This window comes from Neofelis nebulosa, chromosome 14 (assembly GCF_028018385.1).
Source record: "Neofelis nebulosa isolate mNeoNeb1 chromosome 14, mNeoNeb1.pri, whole genome shotgun sequence".
Taxonomy (NCBI): domain Eukaryota; kingdom Metazoa; phylum Chordata; class Mammalia; order Carnivora; family Felidae; genus Neofelis; species Neofelis nebulosa.
Window position 1 is genome coordinate 8027131 of NC_080795.1, and position 18208 is coordinate 8045338.

At 40.7% G+C, this 18208-nt stretch overlaps 1 protein-coding gene across 5 annotated transcripts in view; it reads right to left on the reverse strand.

Annotated features, from left to right (window-relative positions):
* Positions 1-18208, reverse strand: part of TMEM68 (transmembrane protein 68) — a 60783-nt gene that overhangs the window by 14131 nt on the left and 28444 nt on the right. For 4 of the 5 annotated variants that reach the window (XM_058699606.1, XM_058699607.1, XM_058699608.1 and 1 more), the window contains 2 exons: positions 17165-17304; positions 3528-4871 (listed from right to left, as the gene is read on the reverse strand). In XM_058699606.1, coding sequence (XP_058555589.1) covers positions 4755-4871; positions 17165-17304 — 257 coding nt within the window. In that variant the 3' untranslated portion in view covers positions 3528-4754. Of the gene's footprint in view, positions 1-3527; positions 4872-17164; positions 17305-18208 lie in introns of those variants that run through there. The other variant, XM_058699610.1, reaches the window with a different exon arrangement.

The following is an 18208-nucleotide window of genomic DNA, read 5'->3' on the forward strand; positions in this document are numbered from 1 at the left end:
AACACAGAGAATGGGATCAAATATTTGCAAATCATGTAACTGATAAGGGATTAATATCCAGAATATAAAGAAGTCTAAAAACAACAGGACTTGAATAGACATTTCTCCAAAGAAACGCAAATGGCCAATAAGCACATGAACAAATGTTCAAAATCATGTCATTAGGGAAATGCAAATCAAAACCACAGTAAGATACCACTTATTGAAAATAAGTGAAAAAACTGAAAACAACAAGTGTTGGCGAGAATATGGAGAAAAAGGCATCCTGGTGCATTGCTATTGGGAATTTAAAATGGTAGTCTCTGTGGTAATCAGTTTGGTGGCTCCTCAAAAAGTGAAACATAGAATTACAATATGATCCAGCAACTCCACTCCTAGGTATATATAAAAAAGAACTGAAAGCAGGGAACCAAACAGAAACTTACTTGTACGGCAACGTTCATAGCAACACTGTTCACAGTAGCCAAAGGGTAGAAACAACACTTTGCAAAAAATGTGCTATATACATACAATAGAATATTTTTGGGCCATAAAAAGGAATGAAATCTTGACACATCTATATGAACCTTGAAAACACTGTGGCGTAGTAATATATATGTGTAAATATATATTTACACATTTATTATATATACATAGATAGATTTTGCGCGCGCGCACACACACACACACACACACACACACACACACAATTTGGTCTTTGTTCCTACCTCGTGGCACTGAGTTCCTAAAATCCTGGTAATTTTCTGAGTGATAGAATAACTGTTTTATGCTGACTCCTAGTTGGGTGTGATGAGGGAAGGCTAGATAGCTTCAGGATGAGGCTAGTTACCAGAAAAACTATGTGATTAGAGGCTTAGAACTTTCAGTCCCGTCCCCAACCTCTAGGGAGGTGAGAGGCCAACCAGTGGCCAACAAGCCAACGAATGATGCCATGATGAGGCTTGGGGGAGCTTCCGGGCTGGTGAACAGATCATATGCTATAAAGGGGGGCACCCAGGGAGAACATGGAGGCTCTGACAACCCCGCCCCCCCTCCCGCCACTCCCATACCTTGCCATCTCCCATTCGGTGGTTCCTGAATTGTATCCTTTATAATAAAATAGTAAGTATGGCATTTTCCTAAGTTCTATGAGTTGTTCTACTAATTAACCCAACCTGGGGAGGGGGAATGGAAGGGGAGGAGGTCATGGAAACCTCCAAATTTGTAGTAGGCCAGGCAGAAGTGGGGGTAGCCTGGAGGCCCTATTTGCTGCTGGCATCTGAAGTGGGGCCAGTCTTAGGAGACCGAGCCCTTACCCTGGAGGGTCTATGTTAACTCCAATAGTGTCAGAATTGAATGGAGTTGTAGGAAATCCAGCTGATGCCAGAGATGAAAGAACTGCCATTGGAACTACGTCATCTGGTGGCAGAAAAGACCTCAACTGATTTTGCTAAGTGAAATAAGCCAGACACAAACGGGTAAATATTGTGATTCCACGTATATAAGCTACCTAGATTAGGCAAATTCAGAGAGACAGAAAGAACAGATGTTACCAAGGGCTGAGCAAAGCAGGGAATGGAGAGTTATTATTTAATGGATACAGGGTTTCCGTGTGGGATGATGAAATCGTCCCGGAAATGGAACAGTAGTGATGGTTCCACAATATTGTAAATGTGTTTAAGGTGAATGAATTGTACACTTAAAATGGGCTAAAATGACAAATTTTGTTACATACATTTTTCCAAAAAAGGTAACAAAAACATATTTTAAAAACAGTAATCATATACAAATACAAAAACATATCTCTTACCCTTGTAAACATCTATCATTTCAAAGGTTCCTAATGCTATAAACTTCAGAGGGTCTCATATTTAAATCACTTAGAAGTATATGTAGAATCCTTTAAACAGAATACGAATCTCAGAGTCCACAGTGATAATATCAAGTCTGTGGGGAGAGCAGAAACTGGAAAATTCTATTATGAGTGAAATGCCAACTAACAAATGTAGAATAATAGTTAGAAGATCACGCTTTTGAAAACCTCACAGTAGTACCTATTTCAGGAAAGAGTCAATTCAAGAATGCCAAAATCGGTGGGTGAAAGTTTGATGAGACACATATATTTACATGGTCTCAAAGTATCTCTCCATAAACTCGATACAAAGGAAAATTTTACAGGGAAGAAACCTGGCGGGTGCCATTTTAACCAAGTGATCAAAGTTACTACCATCGCTAATGAACCAAACTGACATTATGTGCCTCGTGATGTGAAACACTTGAAAAAGCACAGCATCATTTATGTAGTATTTCTGGAATAATGCATAACCTGATTCAAATCATGACAAAAATATCAGAGAAAAACAGAGTAAAGGGTATCTACAAAGCAAACAGTCTGTCTTCTCCAAAAATGTCAGTATCGTCAGAGACCAAGGAGGGCTGGGGAATCATTGCAGACTAAAGGCGACTCAAGAGATAGTAAAACTAAATGCAATACGTGATCCTGCTATGAACCAGGCATCCGGAAGAGAAACTGATATAAAGAATATGGAGACAACTGGTGAAATGTGAATCTGGTCTTCAGACCAGGTAATACGAGATATCAATGATAAATTTCCAGTCATTGCTCTATGATGCTATAAATGGACAGACTTATAATTGAGAAGAAAAAATTGAAAGAAAGAAAGCATCTACCTATATAGATATATAATATATATAATATCTATACAATATATACATGGGATGGGGGAGAGAGATAGGAGGAGGGGTGGGTGAAGAGAATAAAACCAATGTAACGTAACAATTGGCCAATCTGGGTGAAGAGTATGTGGGAGTACTATGTGCTACTATTGCAACTTTTCTGCAAATTTGATATTGTTTCTAAGTTTAAGTTTTTTTAAAAAGGATATGAAAAATCTCCCATAGAAGTATGCCATGTTCCTGCTTCTGGAGAGTCCCTAGCTTTCATCAGGCTTATGAAAAACTCCCTTCACAAAGAGTGAACAACACCCCCTTTCCATTATTATTTGTGTTTCTGTATTTACTCCTATCCCCTCATTCTTCTAAATGGCATCTAAATTCAAACAGCAAAGATAAAGATCTTGTCCTGAGCAAGACAGGACAGCTTCCAGGTAGAGAACATGGCTTGAAGTAGTAAAACTTAAATAGTATAAACAATAATAGCTTTTGCTACATTAGCAATGAATATCGTTCTTTCCTCCATTTTTAAAACCCAATGGTGGCCCCAAAACATTATTCTCATTTGTTTTATAATCATTTATTCATTCATTCTGGAAATACTTATCGATTTTCAAACAAACACTGCTCACTGCCAGAGGGAAAAAAAGCTGCAAATAATCATTAACCGACTCTTTTCATTGGAACCGAAATTAAAATATATTTCTTACACTAGAAAGTAAGGTTTACTCATTGTGGCTGACATAGATGATTGTCAACATAGGATTGTGGGTGAAAAATGTATGAACAGTAAAACAAAAAAATTACTTTAAAATAAGAAAATGTCGCACATGTAATTTCACAAGACAATGAACTGTAATTCAGCTTTACTTTTATTTTATGTTGCTTACTTTTATATACATCACACATATCATACATATATACTTGTTATACAAAAATCTATACAAAAGTCCAGGTAATTTAGTATCTAAAAAAGGGAGCGGGAGATACTGCATTTGATTTCTGGTACTCTTCTGTTTAAATACTTCTAAAATTCAGATTTCAAGGAGACAACAAATTGAAAGCCATTAATTTTTCAGAAAGCTTTGTGTTCACATAAATTCATCATTCAAGTATACTCTTATGGAACAATAATACACCATGTGACTGACTGCAAAATCACACTCAATAAGCCATGGTACCGAGTAAGAGTGGAGCTTTCTTGCTCTGGTTTTACAGACTCAGCCCCTTACATGGAACGCGGAACACAACCGTGATTCCCACCTGCCACTATTAAACGCCATGTTACAGCACGGTACACCCTCTATCGTCTGTCTACAGATTCTTGTTAAAAAATAATACTAAAAAAGAATAATTATTAGAAATTTTACTTCTCCGAATTTCTTTTTTCTTCAATTTGAAAAACAGTATACCTCTTCCATTGTGCTTGGCAACTTGACATCATACCTAAAGAAATTATTTAAAGATCCTATGGACCTAATATATACATAAGCTTCTAAAAATTCTTGGTATTGTTTAATTCATTTATAATTTCAGTTCTACAGTTCTCAGTCACAGCAAATATAAAGAATTTAAAACAACACCTCTCAACATAGCATTATTATGTTTTTAAAAAGTGAATTACTGAGGCACAAGAACATTATGTGATTTGCCCAAGGTCAGGAAAGAAATGAAGGGCAGATAAAGGAGTATTTCTTCTCCAATTTAAAGTGTCCCTACTGAATTCCGCCATCTTGCAAAATTAGCCCAATGCAACAGATACAGAAATTAGACGCGTTATTTGGGAATGTGTGTTTAGCCTAAATTGCTGTTATTAATAAACCTAGTTTTTAAAATCTATACAGTTATCATACATTATCAGGAATTTATAAAAAGAAACACCATTCTCTGAATTATTAGGCAGGTAATGAGTTACTGCTTAATTTTGACACAATTGATTGCAAAAGCAAAATCGATACAATTTTAAACAAACAAGTTCAGCAAAAGATGCTTATTAACATCCTTTTTAAAAAATACTAATTATAGAACCTACAAAATTTAGAAGACAGTACTAGAGACACAAACATACTAATATAAACGTATTAAATCGTCTTCGAGTTGATCTTTTGTTTTTTATGAAAACGTTCTAACAAAGCACTCATAATGTTTCCTGGTATTCTTTGGTGCTTATCAATCAAAGCTTGAACAGCATTCTTTGTCTATTAAGAAAACAAAAGAAAAGCCATTATTCTTTTAGTTCTCAAAATAGATCATTCATTTTGTAAAGATTTTAATATAGTACTACTTGCAAAAAGCCCTCCCTAATTGAGCATCCCTCTCTCCCCAAAATTAATGCTTTCCTTCTCAGCACACCCGTCGTGTGGTTCTCACACTTGCCAGGCTGGAAGCACAGTTAATGTTACACGGCTGTTTTCTACACCACCCTGTAAGCTCCTTAAGACACAGCTTCGTGTTTCTCCACACTGAGCACAGCAATGCTTTGCATACAATAAACACTAAGAGGAACGACAAAAGTCGTAGGACATCTTTCCAGTGGGCAGGTGGGGAAGGAAGTTTTACTCCTTCCTACCCATGAATAAATTTGTGTGCACGTTTCTTTCATCACATACACACAATTACATCAGGCAACGCAAGAGGAAAAAGTGAGAACAACGAATGAGCTGATACACTTTTAGTTCACTGCCTCAATTTCTAGACAGTTTAAGAGGACTTTAAGTCACAGCGATGGAAAAGCCAATTAGGATATAACAAGGTGTCTCCTAAAACGATTTGCTTCCCATTAAATTCATGACAAATTTCAATAATCTTTTCTTTTATAACACTTTGTGGCTATCTAAAAAAAATCTGTGTGCACATCATGCATTATTTTAGATGGCAAGCTTTTAATAAGCCTTCTTTTTCTAAATCTTGGACCCTCATCCCTTTTATTTTTGTAAAAAAGGGGTTTTTTTTCATTCCAGTTAACATACAGTGGAATATTAGTTTCAGGTGTACAATATAGTGATTCACCACTTCCATACATTACACGCTGCTGTTCATCATCACAAGCACCCTCCTTAATCCCCATCACCAGTTTCACCTGTTCCCCCCCAACCCGGCTCCCTTCTGGTAACCATCAGTTTGTTCTCTAGAGTTAAGAGTCTCAGCTTCATCTCCTTTAAATATAATTAAGAAGCTCTAGCCCAAAGATGTATTTAAAAAATTTTTTTTAATGTTTGTTTATTTTTGAGAAAGAAGAGCGCGAGTGGGGGAGGGGCAGAGAGAGAGGGAGACACAGAATCCGAAGCGGGCTCCGGGCTCTGAGCCGTCAGCACAGAGCCTGATGCGGGGCTTGAACTCATGAACCGTGAGATCATGACCTGAGCGGAAGTCAGACGTTCAACTGACTGAGCCACCCAGGCACCCCTAACATTTACTCATTTTTGAAAGACAGAGAGAAACAGAGTGTGAGTGGGGCAGGTCAGACAGAGAGGGAGACACAGAATCCGAAGCGGGCTCCGGGCTCTGAGCTGTCAGCACAGAGCCGACGCGGGGCTTGAACTCACGAACCGTGAGATCATGACCTGAGCCGAAGTCAGACGTTCAACTGACTGAGCCACCCAGGCACCCCTAACACTTACTCATTTTTGAAAGACAGAGAGAAACAGAGTGTGAGCGGGGGAGGGCCAGAGAGAGAGGGAGACACAGAATCCGAAGCGGGCTCCGGGCTCTGAGCTGTCAGCACAGAGCCTGATGTGGGCCTTGAACCCACGAACCGTGAGATCATGACCTGAGCCGAAGTCGGACGCTTAACTGACAGAGCCACCCAGGCGTCCCCCCAAAGACGTATTTTAAAAATATGCTTCTCTGAACCACAAGTTTGCATAACTGTAAAAGGAGAACTGTTTCATACACTTATTATAAGGGCTAAATGAAATTGCAACCATGTCTTCAGGTACCTGGCATGACTAAAAGTAACTAATAAAGGTTGTCTCTTGTGAAGTATGTTCTTTAAAATTTATTCATTTATTTAGAAAACAGTAGATGCTTTGGAAGCTATAACATTAGTGAAACAAGTCTCTAATCTCAAGCTTGCAACTTAGTAAGTGGGACAAGTACAAAGTAATAAAAACCTTAGATCATTTGGGGGTGCCTGGGTGGCTCAGTCAGTTAAGTGTCCGACTTCGGCTCAGGTCATGAGCTCATAGTTGGTGGGTTCAAGCCCCTCCTCGGGTTCTGTGCTGACAGCTCAGATCCTGGAGCCTGCTTCGAATTCTGTGTCTCCCTCTCCGTCTGACCTGCCCCACTCACACTCTGTCTCTGTTTCTCAAAAATAAAACATCTTAAAAAAAAGATTAAAAAGAAAAACAACGAAGATCACTTGTAAGCTGTATCTACCACCTGAGATGTGAAAAGAAAGTATCTAGAAGTTCAGACGACAGCCCATTTATTTGGTGGGCAGTGACAGGGAAGGACACACGAACAAGGTACCGTCTGGCCTGGGTCTCCAAGGACCAGTGAGATTTCAGTGACAGTGGAGACAAGAGCAGGAAGCAAAAGACCACAGGAAAACAACTGGCTAAGGACAGCTGGGTTAGGGAGCTTGGCTGGACTTTCAGGTATGTGTTCTGAAGCTGGGTGGTAGAAGGCTCTAAAATTATAATTCAATTAAATCATGAGGCTGTCAAACACCAAGTGAGAAAGGGTAGACTTTGTTTAATATGAACTGAAGCGTCAAGGAAGGGTTTGGGGTGGAGAAATATCGGGGCAATGCATTAAGAAAATACAACGCTTGCAAAATCACCAATGATACTCTTCTGTCACCAAACCCGATGACATTTTTTTTTTTAAGTTGATTTATTTATTTCGAGAGAGTGTGAGTGTGCGTGCCAGTGGGGGGAAGGGGCAGAGAGAGAGAGGGAGAGCGCGAGAATCCCAAGCAGGCTCTGCGCTGTCAGGGCGGAGCCCGACTCAGGTGAGATCTCGGCCGGAGCCTAAAAAGAGTCGGATGCTGAGCTGACTGAGCCACCACGGTGCTCCAGTCAGTGACATTCTTTTAATCTCACTTGACCTCTCAATCTCCCCTGATCTTGCTTCTGGAATTCTCATACTGGAGGAAAACCTAGGTTTTCTTCTAACTTTCAGGCTGCTCCTTTTCAATCTTCCTTGCAGATCTATAATCCCCAAATCTGCCACTGACTTATTCTTCAAAGGTTCAGTAATCTTTCCCCTTTCCACAACTTTAATTACCTTTCATTTGCTGATGACTCCTAAACATTTACCTCCAGCCCGCTCAGCTTCAGACAGGAATGGTCTTGAGTGTTTTAAAGGCACCTCATACTTGGTCCTTTCCTTAGTTCCTTCCCTGTTTCAGCAAAGACGCTACCATCAACCTAGCCAAGTAAGCCCAAACCTAGAAGCCATCCTTAACAATTCTTGCTTCTCACTCACAATAGCCAATCCATCCATCAGCACATCCATTTATTTTACCTCCCAAATACCACTCACATTATCCACTTCTCTCCGTCTTCTTTACACCTTTATGACACATGTATACGATATATGCGTGTACATATAAATAAACCCATATTTCTATGTATGTGTGTATGTGCGCATGAGACTAGAGAGAGAGAGTTAAAGAGACAGACAGAAACAGACACTGTAAACACAGAAACAGAACAATAGAGAGATTAAGACTGAGAGAACTTTCGGGAAATATCCCAAGTGCCCTCTTCAGCATTAGCATAGTATATTTTAATTTAGATTTAGATAGTGCTTACAAAATGGTTCTCCGCAATCAAATGCCGGAACAATCTATCACCCATTTTTTAAATGAGGTTTCATTTCTACATTAATTTGGCTGCTAGTAATTTTGAATTTGTGATAATTCAGGGATGATTATCCTATAGTTTATGCTTACATTATTAACAATGAAGACTGGAAAATCATGACAATGTATTACAAAAGGAAAATTTTAAGTGTTCTTTATTTCCAGTATACTTTAGTTCAATAATGACAACTTACAATCCAAAATATGAATACAGCAACTATGTACTTAAGTAAATTCCCCCAAGAAATTCTACGATGCTTTGGTAGACTACTTGTTACTTTAGGCACTGAAAATAAAGCGCATGAAGCAACTGGAGATGACAACTGAGGTATTTCGATGATTCAGAAAGGCCTTTTTCTTCCTTACTTAAACTGGTAAGTTTTTACTATATTTATCTGTTTTACTATATAAAATACCTAACCCTACCAGTGACACGAATGTGAGTAAATCCTGCTCTCATATGAAAAATCAAGGCACTGGAGTTTAACTGTCAGAATATACTTTCCTTAACTGAGGAAAACAAGGGAACAGGGTTCACTTAATTTGAGACCTAAAAGAAATGCCGAAGAGCATTTAGTTCAATTTCTCTGCTCTACAAATAAGAAAATCGGGGTCTGGGGAAGAACGTATTTCTCTAAAGTGATGCTGCTGCCTAGTGGTAGGATTGGTGGTGAGTAACACGGGTGACGATCATAACCCAGGTCCCTAATCTTCCACACCAGGCTTTTTCTGCCCTTTTTCTGTTACCTTCTACTTTGTCCCTAAAAATACATGGTACTTGTAAAAGGGGTTCCTAACTGGCTCTGAGCCACTTAAATCTTAAGACATAGGGAGGAAAAAGTTGTAAAAGAACAAAACAGAATTCACATATCCTACAGGAGAACACATAGGTCGGGGGCAGCACAGAAATGTGTTAACGATAAAGTGCACGTGGGCAGAAGCAATGTCACTGGGTAAGGCCTCACCCTGGCGTCAGGCTCCCGCAGCCTCATCAGTAAGGCATCGCCGCGGGATGAGACAAGAGTCATGTCGCACGGACAGCACGTGCGGACTCTAAAAGCCAGTGTCACGGAGCTTTGTCTTCAGGATGAAGGAGGGTGATAAGTGCTGAGTATATTTAATGAGCCAGCAGCGTAACGGAAGGTAAGTTTTCTGTGTTTTGATTGTTTAATTTTTTTTTTTTAACGTTTATTTATTTTTGAGAGAAAGGGGAGGGGCAGAGAGAGAAGGAGACGCAGAATCGGAAGCAGGCTCCAGGCTCCGAGCTGTCAGCACAGAGCCCGACGCGGGGCTCGAACCCACGAACTGTGAGATCATGACCTGAGCCGAAGTCGGACGCTTAACCGACTGAGCCACCCAGGCGCCCCAGAGGTAAGTTTTCTAAGAATTAAGTTCAGAGACACATAAGCAAAGACAAGGGCGCATAATGTTTCTTCACTGTTAACCTCTGTGAAGCTTCCTACATGTCAGCTGCTTGATTTGAACGGTCTCATCTAATGTGACATTATCGTTGTTTCAACTGTACATTCTTTTCTAAGTGTCTGGTCTGGCTGAGTCCCAATATTGGTAGAGCAGATTATAGTTAGTCACTCTCTCTGCCTACCAGGCCTCTCTCTTTTGGACCATCCTATGGGAGGAACACAGATCCTGTCCCCGTGAAGTCCACGGTGGCCATGTGACAGCACTGGCCAATAAAACGTCAGTGGGCAGCTGGGTGGCTCGGTCGGTTAAGTGTTTGACTCTTGATTTTGGCTCAGGTCATGATCTTGCGGTTTGTGAGTATGGGCCCCGCATCAGGCTCTGTGCTGTCATCGCAGAACCTGCTTCAGATCCTCTGTCTGCCTCTCTCTCTGCCCTTCCCCTGCTCTCTCTCTCGCTCTCAAAACTAAATAAACATTTAAAAATAAATAAAATAGAAATAAAATAAAATGTCAGTGGGAGTAAGTGAGCCACCTACAAACAGAAGCTTTAAAAAGTTTCACTCCTGACATTTTTTTTTAAGTTTGTTTATTGAGAGAGAGGGGGGAGGGGGAGAGAGAGAGAGAGAGAGAGAGAGAGAGAGAGAGAGAATCCCGAGCAGGGTCCACTCTGTCAGCATGGAGCCATGAGGCTGGCCTCAATCTCACAAAACCATCAGACCTTGATTTGAGCTGAAATCAAGAGTCAGATGCTTAACCGACTGAGCCACCTCGGTGCCTGACATTTTCTTTTTACCATGGCAACATCCCACCTGAATCCTCCTGAATCCAGGAGAAGGAGGACAGGGACCTCAGGGGAAATATAACATAAACAAGAAGTAAGCTTTCCTGTCTTAGCCTCTGAGATTGGCTGGTTGTTAGCACAACACACCCTAGTAAAACTAACTAAATTATCCAGTTTTCTTATGTGTAAAAGGCAGTAATAAGTCCTGCTCTATAGGATGAAATCAGACTTATGCATAGAAGGAAAAGTAAAATTACCTCTGTTCACAGAGGACATGATTTTATATATAGGAAACCCTAAAGACTTCACAAACACAACTAATAAACAAATTCAGCAAAATTGCAGGATATAAAATCCACACACAACACAAAAATTGTATACACTAACAATGACCAATCTGAAAAAAAAAACCAATCCTGTTTATAAACGCATCAAAAAGAGTAAAATACTTAGAAATAAACTTAACTGAGGAAGAGAAAGTCTTATACATTGAAAATTATAAAACACTGCTGAAAGAAATTAAAGAGACAAATACATAGAAAGACCTCCTGTGTTCATGGATTAAAAGATTTAATATTGTTAAGATGTCCATATTATCCAAGGTGATCTACAGATTCAAGGCAATCCCTATCAAAATCCCAGCAGCATTCATTTGCAATTTCAAAGGACCCTAAGCAGCCAAAAGAAGAACAAAGTTGTAGGCTTCATACTTCCCCATTTCAGAACATACTACAAAGCTACAGTAATCAAAACAGTGTGGTACTGGTATAAAGGCAAACATATAGACCAATGGAATAAAACAGACAACACAGAAATAAACATTTGCACGTATGGCAAATGATCCTCGACAAGGGTGCGAAGACCATACATTGCGGGGGAGGCAGTCTCTTCAACAAACAGTGGTGGGGAATCTAGACACCCACAGTAGAAGGAATAAAGTTGAACCTTACCTTACATCATAAGCAAAAATTATCTCGAAATGGATTAAAGACCTAAACATAAGACTTAAAACTATAAACCTTCTAGGAGAAAATATAGGACGGAAAGCTTCCTAACACTGGATTTGGCAACCATTTCTTGAATATGACACCAAAAGCACAGGCAACAAAAGCACAAATAGACAAACAGGGTTCCATCAAACTCAAAAACTTCTGTACATAAAAAGGAACAATCAACCGGGTGAAAAGGAACCTACAGGATGAGGGAAAATATTTGCCCATCATATATATAGTAAAGAGGACATCCAGAATAAAGAACTTCTACAATTCCACAACAAAAAAAATCCAAATAACATGACTTTAAAAATGAGCCAACACCTTGAACACACATTTCTCCAAGGCATATGAAAAGGTGCTCAACACCACTAGTCAGGGAAATGCGTATCAAAACTATAATGACATATTACCTCACGCCCATTAGGTTGGCTGCTATCACAAACAAAACAAAAAACAGAAAGTAACAAGTGTTGGTGAGGATGCAGAGAACCTGGAACCCTTGTGCCCTATTGGTAGGGATGTAAAATGGCATGGCCAACTACAGAAAACTGTATGGATGAGGGTCCCCCCCCCCAAAATTAAAAAAGAACGATTGCACTGCAAGATAACAGAAGATATATATTGGTCTCTACCCCTGGTTCCTGGCACAGAGCTCCTAAAACTCTTACTATGTCCTAAGCGATAAGGGCACTGAACATCTTTCGTTCTAATATTTGGTCTGACTCCAGTCAGCACACAGTGCTCCTGAAATCCTTATAATTTCCTGGGTGATAAAAGTGTCTTCTGTTCTATTGGATTCCTGGATGTCTTCTGAGTAAGGGCAGGTCACCAGAAAGACCAAACTATGATTAGAAGCTTGGAATTTTCAGCTCTACTCCATCATGCCCCAGAGAGGGGAGAGGAGCTGGAAACGGAGTTAACAATCGATCCCGCCTATGTGAGGAAGCCTCCATAGAATCCCAACAGTAGAGTTCAGGGAGCTTCCATTCCAGGCGGGTGAACACATCCACACCAGGAAGGGTGGCGTGCCCTAACTCCACAGGGGCCCTGCAGTTGAGGCCCTCCCATTCCTTGCCCTACGTATCTCTTTATCTGGCTGGTCATCTATATCCTTTATCACATCCTTTAATAAACCGGTAAAGTAAGTAAGTGTATTCCTGGGTTCTGTGAACCAATACATCAAAATAATTGAACCTGGGAGGGGTCCTGGGAACCTCCAATTTGTAGCCAAACTGAACAGAAGTTGCAGGTTACCTGGGGACCCACTACTCGTGATTCGCATCTGGAGTGGGGTGGGAGCAGTCTTGTGGGACTGATTCCTTCCTTAACCGGTGGGATCTATACTATTTCCAGGTAGACAGTGTCCGAAATGAGTTAAGCGACAGGATGTCTAACTGGTGTCAGAAAATTGCTTGGTGGGAGCAAAGCCTCCCTCCACACATTTGGTGACCAGAAGTGTCGCAAGTCATGTTCTGTGTAAAAGTAAAGATGTGCAAGTGCAAGAAAGACACAGTATGGAAGAACTAGGTTTTTCCCTCCGGGAGGGAGAAGCTGGAGTTTTTTCTTTCTACCTGTGATCCAGCAATCTGACTTCTGAGTATATATCCAAGAGAATTCAAAGCAGGGTCTCGAAGACATATCTGTACACCCATATCCACCACGGCACTATTCACAACAGCAGAGGAAATGGAAGCAACCTAACGTGCATTGGTGAACGAATGAAGATACGACATGTGGTACATACACACAACAGAGTGTTATTCAGCTTTAAAAACCAGAAGGAAATTCTGTCACGTGCTGTAGTATGGATGAACCTTGAAGACATTATGCTAAGTGAAACAAGCCAGTCACAAGACGACAAACGTTGTATGACTCCCCTTTTCTACCGCGGTCAAACTCATAGTCATAGAAGGCAGAATGGTGGTCGCCAGGGGCTGCGGGGAGGAAGAAGCGCTGAGTGGTGTATGATTCCACGCATATGTGGAATCTAAAAGAGGTGAATTCGTGGAAACACAGAGCAGAATAGGGGCGTTACCAGGGCGTGGAGGAAGAGGGAGATGTTGGTCCAGGGTACAAACTTCCGGTTACACGATGAGCAAGTTCTGAGGATCTAAGGTACAGCACAGTGACTACAGTTAAGAATACCGTATTATATATCAGAAAGTTGCTAATGAAAAGGCCTTAAATACCGTCACCACGGGCACACAAAATGGCAATTAGGTGCTGGGAGCACCCAACCTTACCGTGGCCATCATTTCGCAATATACACATGTATCGCATCTTCACGCTGCGCATTAAACTTTTACAGTGTTATTGGTCGCCTGTATCCCGACAAACCTGGGGGAAAAACAAGAATCTCGCGTGGCCCGGGAAGGAACCAGAAGAAAAAGCTGACGCGTATGTATGAAAAAGAAAAAAGAAAGAATGGGCAGCAGGTTTTCAGGGGGTATAAAGACTGGAGATTGGCTGCACACGTGAATATATTTGGCACTGATAAAGCATACACTTAAAAACAGCTAATAAACGTTGTGGTTTTGACTACAATTTAAAAAACTGGAAAGAGGGGCGCCTGGGTGGCTCGGTCGGTTAAGCGTCCGACTTCGGCTCGGGTCACGATCTCGCGGTCTGCGAGTTAGAGCCCCACGTCGGGCTCTGGGCTGACGGCTCGGAGCCTGGAGCCTGCTTCCGATTCTGTGTCTCCCTCTCTCTGTGCCCCTCCCCCGTTCATGCTCTGTCTCTCTCTGTCTCAAAAATAAATAAACGTTAAAAAAAAAAAATTAAAAAACTTGAAAGAAATCACACTACACATACCTACGGCTGGTATAAAAGTCACAATCAAAACACACTCACACCATTTTCCAGGTGATTCAACAGAAGCCATTCAATTTATGGCTTTCACGTAGTTTCACACTTTCTGAAGATATAACTGCAAAAGCTGAGTGGGCTTTTCTCATCCGCATCTTCCCTGATCTCTTTGCAGGAATGAATATTACCAGTCATTCCTATTGTGTAAACACCCTCGCCGGCTGGCTTCTCTCACACAAATGGACTTTTCTCCACGTCTCCACAGCTTTGGCTGTCGTCCTCAGCATGCCCCTCGTGTGTTCTTCCCTGTCCTCCCGTCTGTCCTCAGTCTTCTGTCTCTAACCTGCTTTGTGAATGAAGCTCATGACTTCAGTAACTGTCTCACGCGGACGCGGATAACTTCTCAATTTTCATCATCAAGTATTTTTAAACACCTATGCATATAATATATATGGACATATCCTACAGGTAGCTATAGAATCAGTTTTCAAGTCTGGTACGTTCTATCTCTGTAAAATCTCTCAAATCTGTCCCTTGCTCTTCTTCAAGTAGCTAAAGAGACCACTATGTGATTCACTCATTCATCAAACATTTACTGAGATCTAATTAAATACCTAACATGGTGCTGGGAACTGGAGACCCAAGAATTCAACAGCATGAGCCCTGCTCTTAAAGAGTGCACTTATAATCATATGTATCTAAGTGATCACAATTGCTACAGTCATCTTCGCCAACCATTGTAGAGAAACGGATTATACATCTGCTTGTTTGGGCCTCGTAAATGTGAATGAAACTGATATGAGCCACTCCCAAGCAGAGACCTTTCCTCACTGAAATGTTATCTGGTAGACAAATTCCCTAGTCTGATAGTTAAGGGCCTAAAAATGTAGCTACTTACTTATCCAGCAGCATCTCAACCAAACCCTACCCACCAAGCTACTGATTCCCCAAGTTTATTCCACAGCTGCTAATCCAGGAAAAACAAGGAGGTTTTGGTCAGCTAAGACTGGGAAATGCCCTTTGAAACAGTTAAATAGACTTCATTGCAGAGCTTCTTGGAGCCTTTAATGCGTTTGCAAAATCCCTGGAGAATTTATTAGGCAGCCTTTTCCAACCTTGCCGTTCTAACCAACACTGCTGGTATATGGTCAACTCTGCAACCACCGCATCTTTGTTCATACTCTTCCTCCAGCCCCAAGTCCACAGGACCAAGCCACGCCCTTCTTTCAAGACCCACCACAAATGCCCTCACTCCAGGAAGCTTTTCCTATTTTTTCCTTCACAAAGCAGTCTTTTTCCCCTCTGAGCTTCTACTGGTCTCGCTCAAATTCAGCCTCCGTATCGCTTCCAGTGATCTTGCCAAACGCAAACCTATTATACCATTCACCTATGTTCAAGAGCACCCCCCCACCTGCTTTCAGGAAACAAAATCAATTATAGGCCATCCTAGTCCAGACCATTCCTGTGTTTCTAGCTCCATCGGCTATGATATCCCTGTAGCTATACAAGACCACTCTCAACTCCCCAAAGATTTTATGCTATTTCATAACACCATCCCTTTATACATTGTTTCCTCTACCTCAGTACCCTCTGTCCAGCTAATTCCTTGTCTTTCAAAGCCGAATTCAAGCATCACCTCTCTCAAGGAGGCATCCCTAATCCAAGTTAGATAGCTTCCCTTTGTGCTTCCATGATGTCCTAAGACAGAAGTTCTCAATCAGATCGGATTTTGCCCCATTGGGGATCATACGGAAAGGTCTAGAGGCATTTTCTATGATCACAACGAGTGAGGGGTGAGGATGGGGAGTGCTACTGGCATCTAGTGAATAGAGGCCAGAGATGGTGGTGGTAAACATCCCACAGTGCACAGGACAGCACCCACAGCAAAACGCCCACAGTGCCCAGGTTAAAAAACCTTGCCGTAAGCACACCACCGTGGTAACACGTCACCATATAAGCACCCATTTAGTTATTTAGCTCCCTCACTAGACTGTAAGTTCCTAGGACAACAGGACTCACTGGTGTTAACAGTGTTAATATCCAGCATTCATGAAGCGCTTACTATCTGCCACTCACTGTTCTCAACAACGAACTTGCGTAACCTCATGTAATGCTCAGGGACAACTACGAGTGGGTACTATTCTCTTCCCGGTTCTGCACACTAACGGAGTGAGCTGTGGACTCCCTGAGGTCACACGGCAAGTTGTGGAGCTGGGAGCAATCGGATTTCATCACCCACACCCTTCAACACTCTTCCATTCTCCTCCCAAGATCCTTCCATCAAGCAAGAACAGTACTTTTCTTTTTATGGAGGTCAAATCTTTGTTCTTCTGAACATCACTTATGAAACCTTCTACTTACCAGTGCCAAGAGCCCCGACTTCGGCACGTTTGACATTTTAAACTGAGTAGCTCTGCGGTGGGGGGCTTACTTAGGCATCGTACGATGTTTACCAGCATCCCTGGCCTCTACCCACTAAATGCCAGTAGCACCACCACCTCCCGGGTCCTGCCTGTCACGACAATAAAAACAGTCTCCAGATCCTGCCAAACGTCCCCTGCGGGGAGGAAATCACAACTGATCTAGAACACGTTTGGAGGATAAAGTAGTGAAGTCATTTTTAATACAGTACTTAAAAGGAAAACTCTGTTCAAAGATTAAGAAAGAAACAATAATTTACCTTTTCAGCTAATTCTTCTGCTGTTATCTTTGGATCATAAGGAATAGGCTCACCTAAATAGGTGCGTAATTTCACAGGAAAACCTCCATACATCGGAGCAAACGGATAGCGGAATTTTTCATAAAGCCATCTAAATAACCCTGTTTTAAAGTAAACAAATTATTTTCATGGGTTAAATATTCTGAGCACATGATTGTAACTTTCAAATTAATATGTAAGACTTAGAGGAAGGTGGCAAACAATATCACCCCCGGGCAATTAGTACAATATACGTTTTTTTAAGATGAGCTTTTCATCACTTGTAACTAATGGAGCATACTAATGTAAGATGTTAATAATAAGAGAAACTGGGGGGTGGTGAGAAGCTGTGTCAGTACTCTGCATTTTCTGCTCAATTTTTCTGGGAACCTAAAAATGCCCCCCAAAATAGGTTTGTTCATTTTTTTTTTTAAATGAGCTTTCAAAAATAAGAGAATTTTAAAAAGGCAAATCAATTACTATTATTACAAAACAAAGGGTAAAGACTATAACCCAAAGCTAGAAGCTAAAACGTCTAGAGACTCACAAAAACAGGCTTGTATGAATAAAAGAAAAAAAAAAGAAAAGGGTAAGATAAATTCACGTAAACGTGAAACTACAATGCACCAATAAACCAGGTAAAGAAAAAAATATTGTAAATTAAGAAAACTGCAGAGTAGCAAAGAATTACTAATGTTAGTGACCAACAAAATTTAGCAGGATTGCAAATGGCAATAAATAAAATAAACTGATGAACTAAGTAAAAAAGAAAGTCAAAAAGCAGTCAACAGTAATTTTTAAACCACTTTATAATTAAAGAAACAAAATTAGAATAATTTTTGGTATGCAACTTAAATTCTGAAGAAATGACCTGGGAGAAAATTAGAAGAAATAATTCTACTGTAAGAAATAATCCACAACAGTTAAATATCACATCACTTTCCACTTTACATTTGAAAAAAAGGGGGGGGGGGAATAATACCTAAAAAATGTAATAGAATATCAACGATATACCAACATCAGACA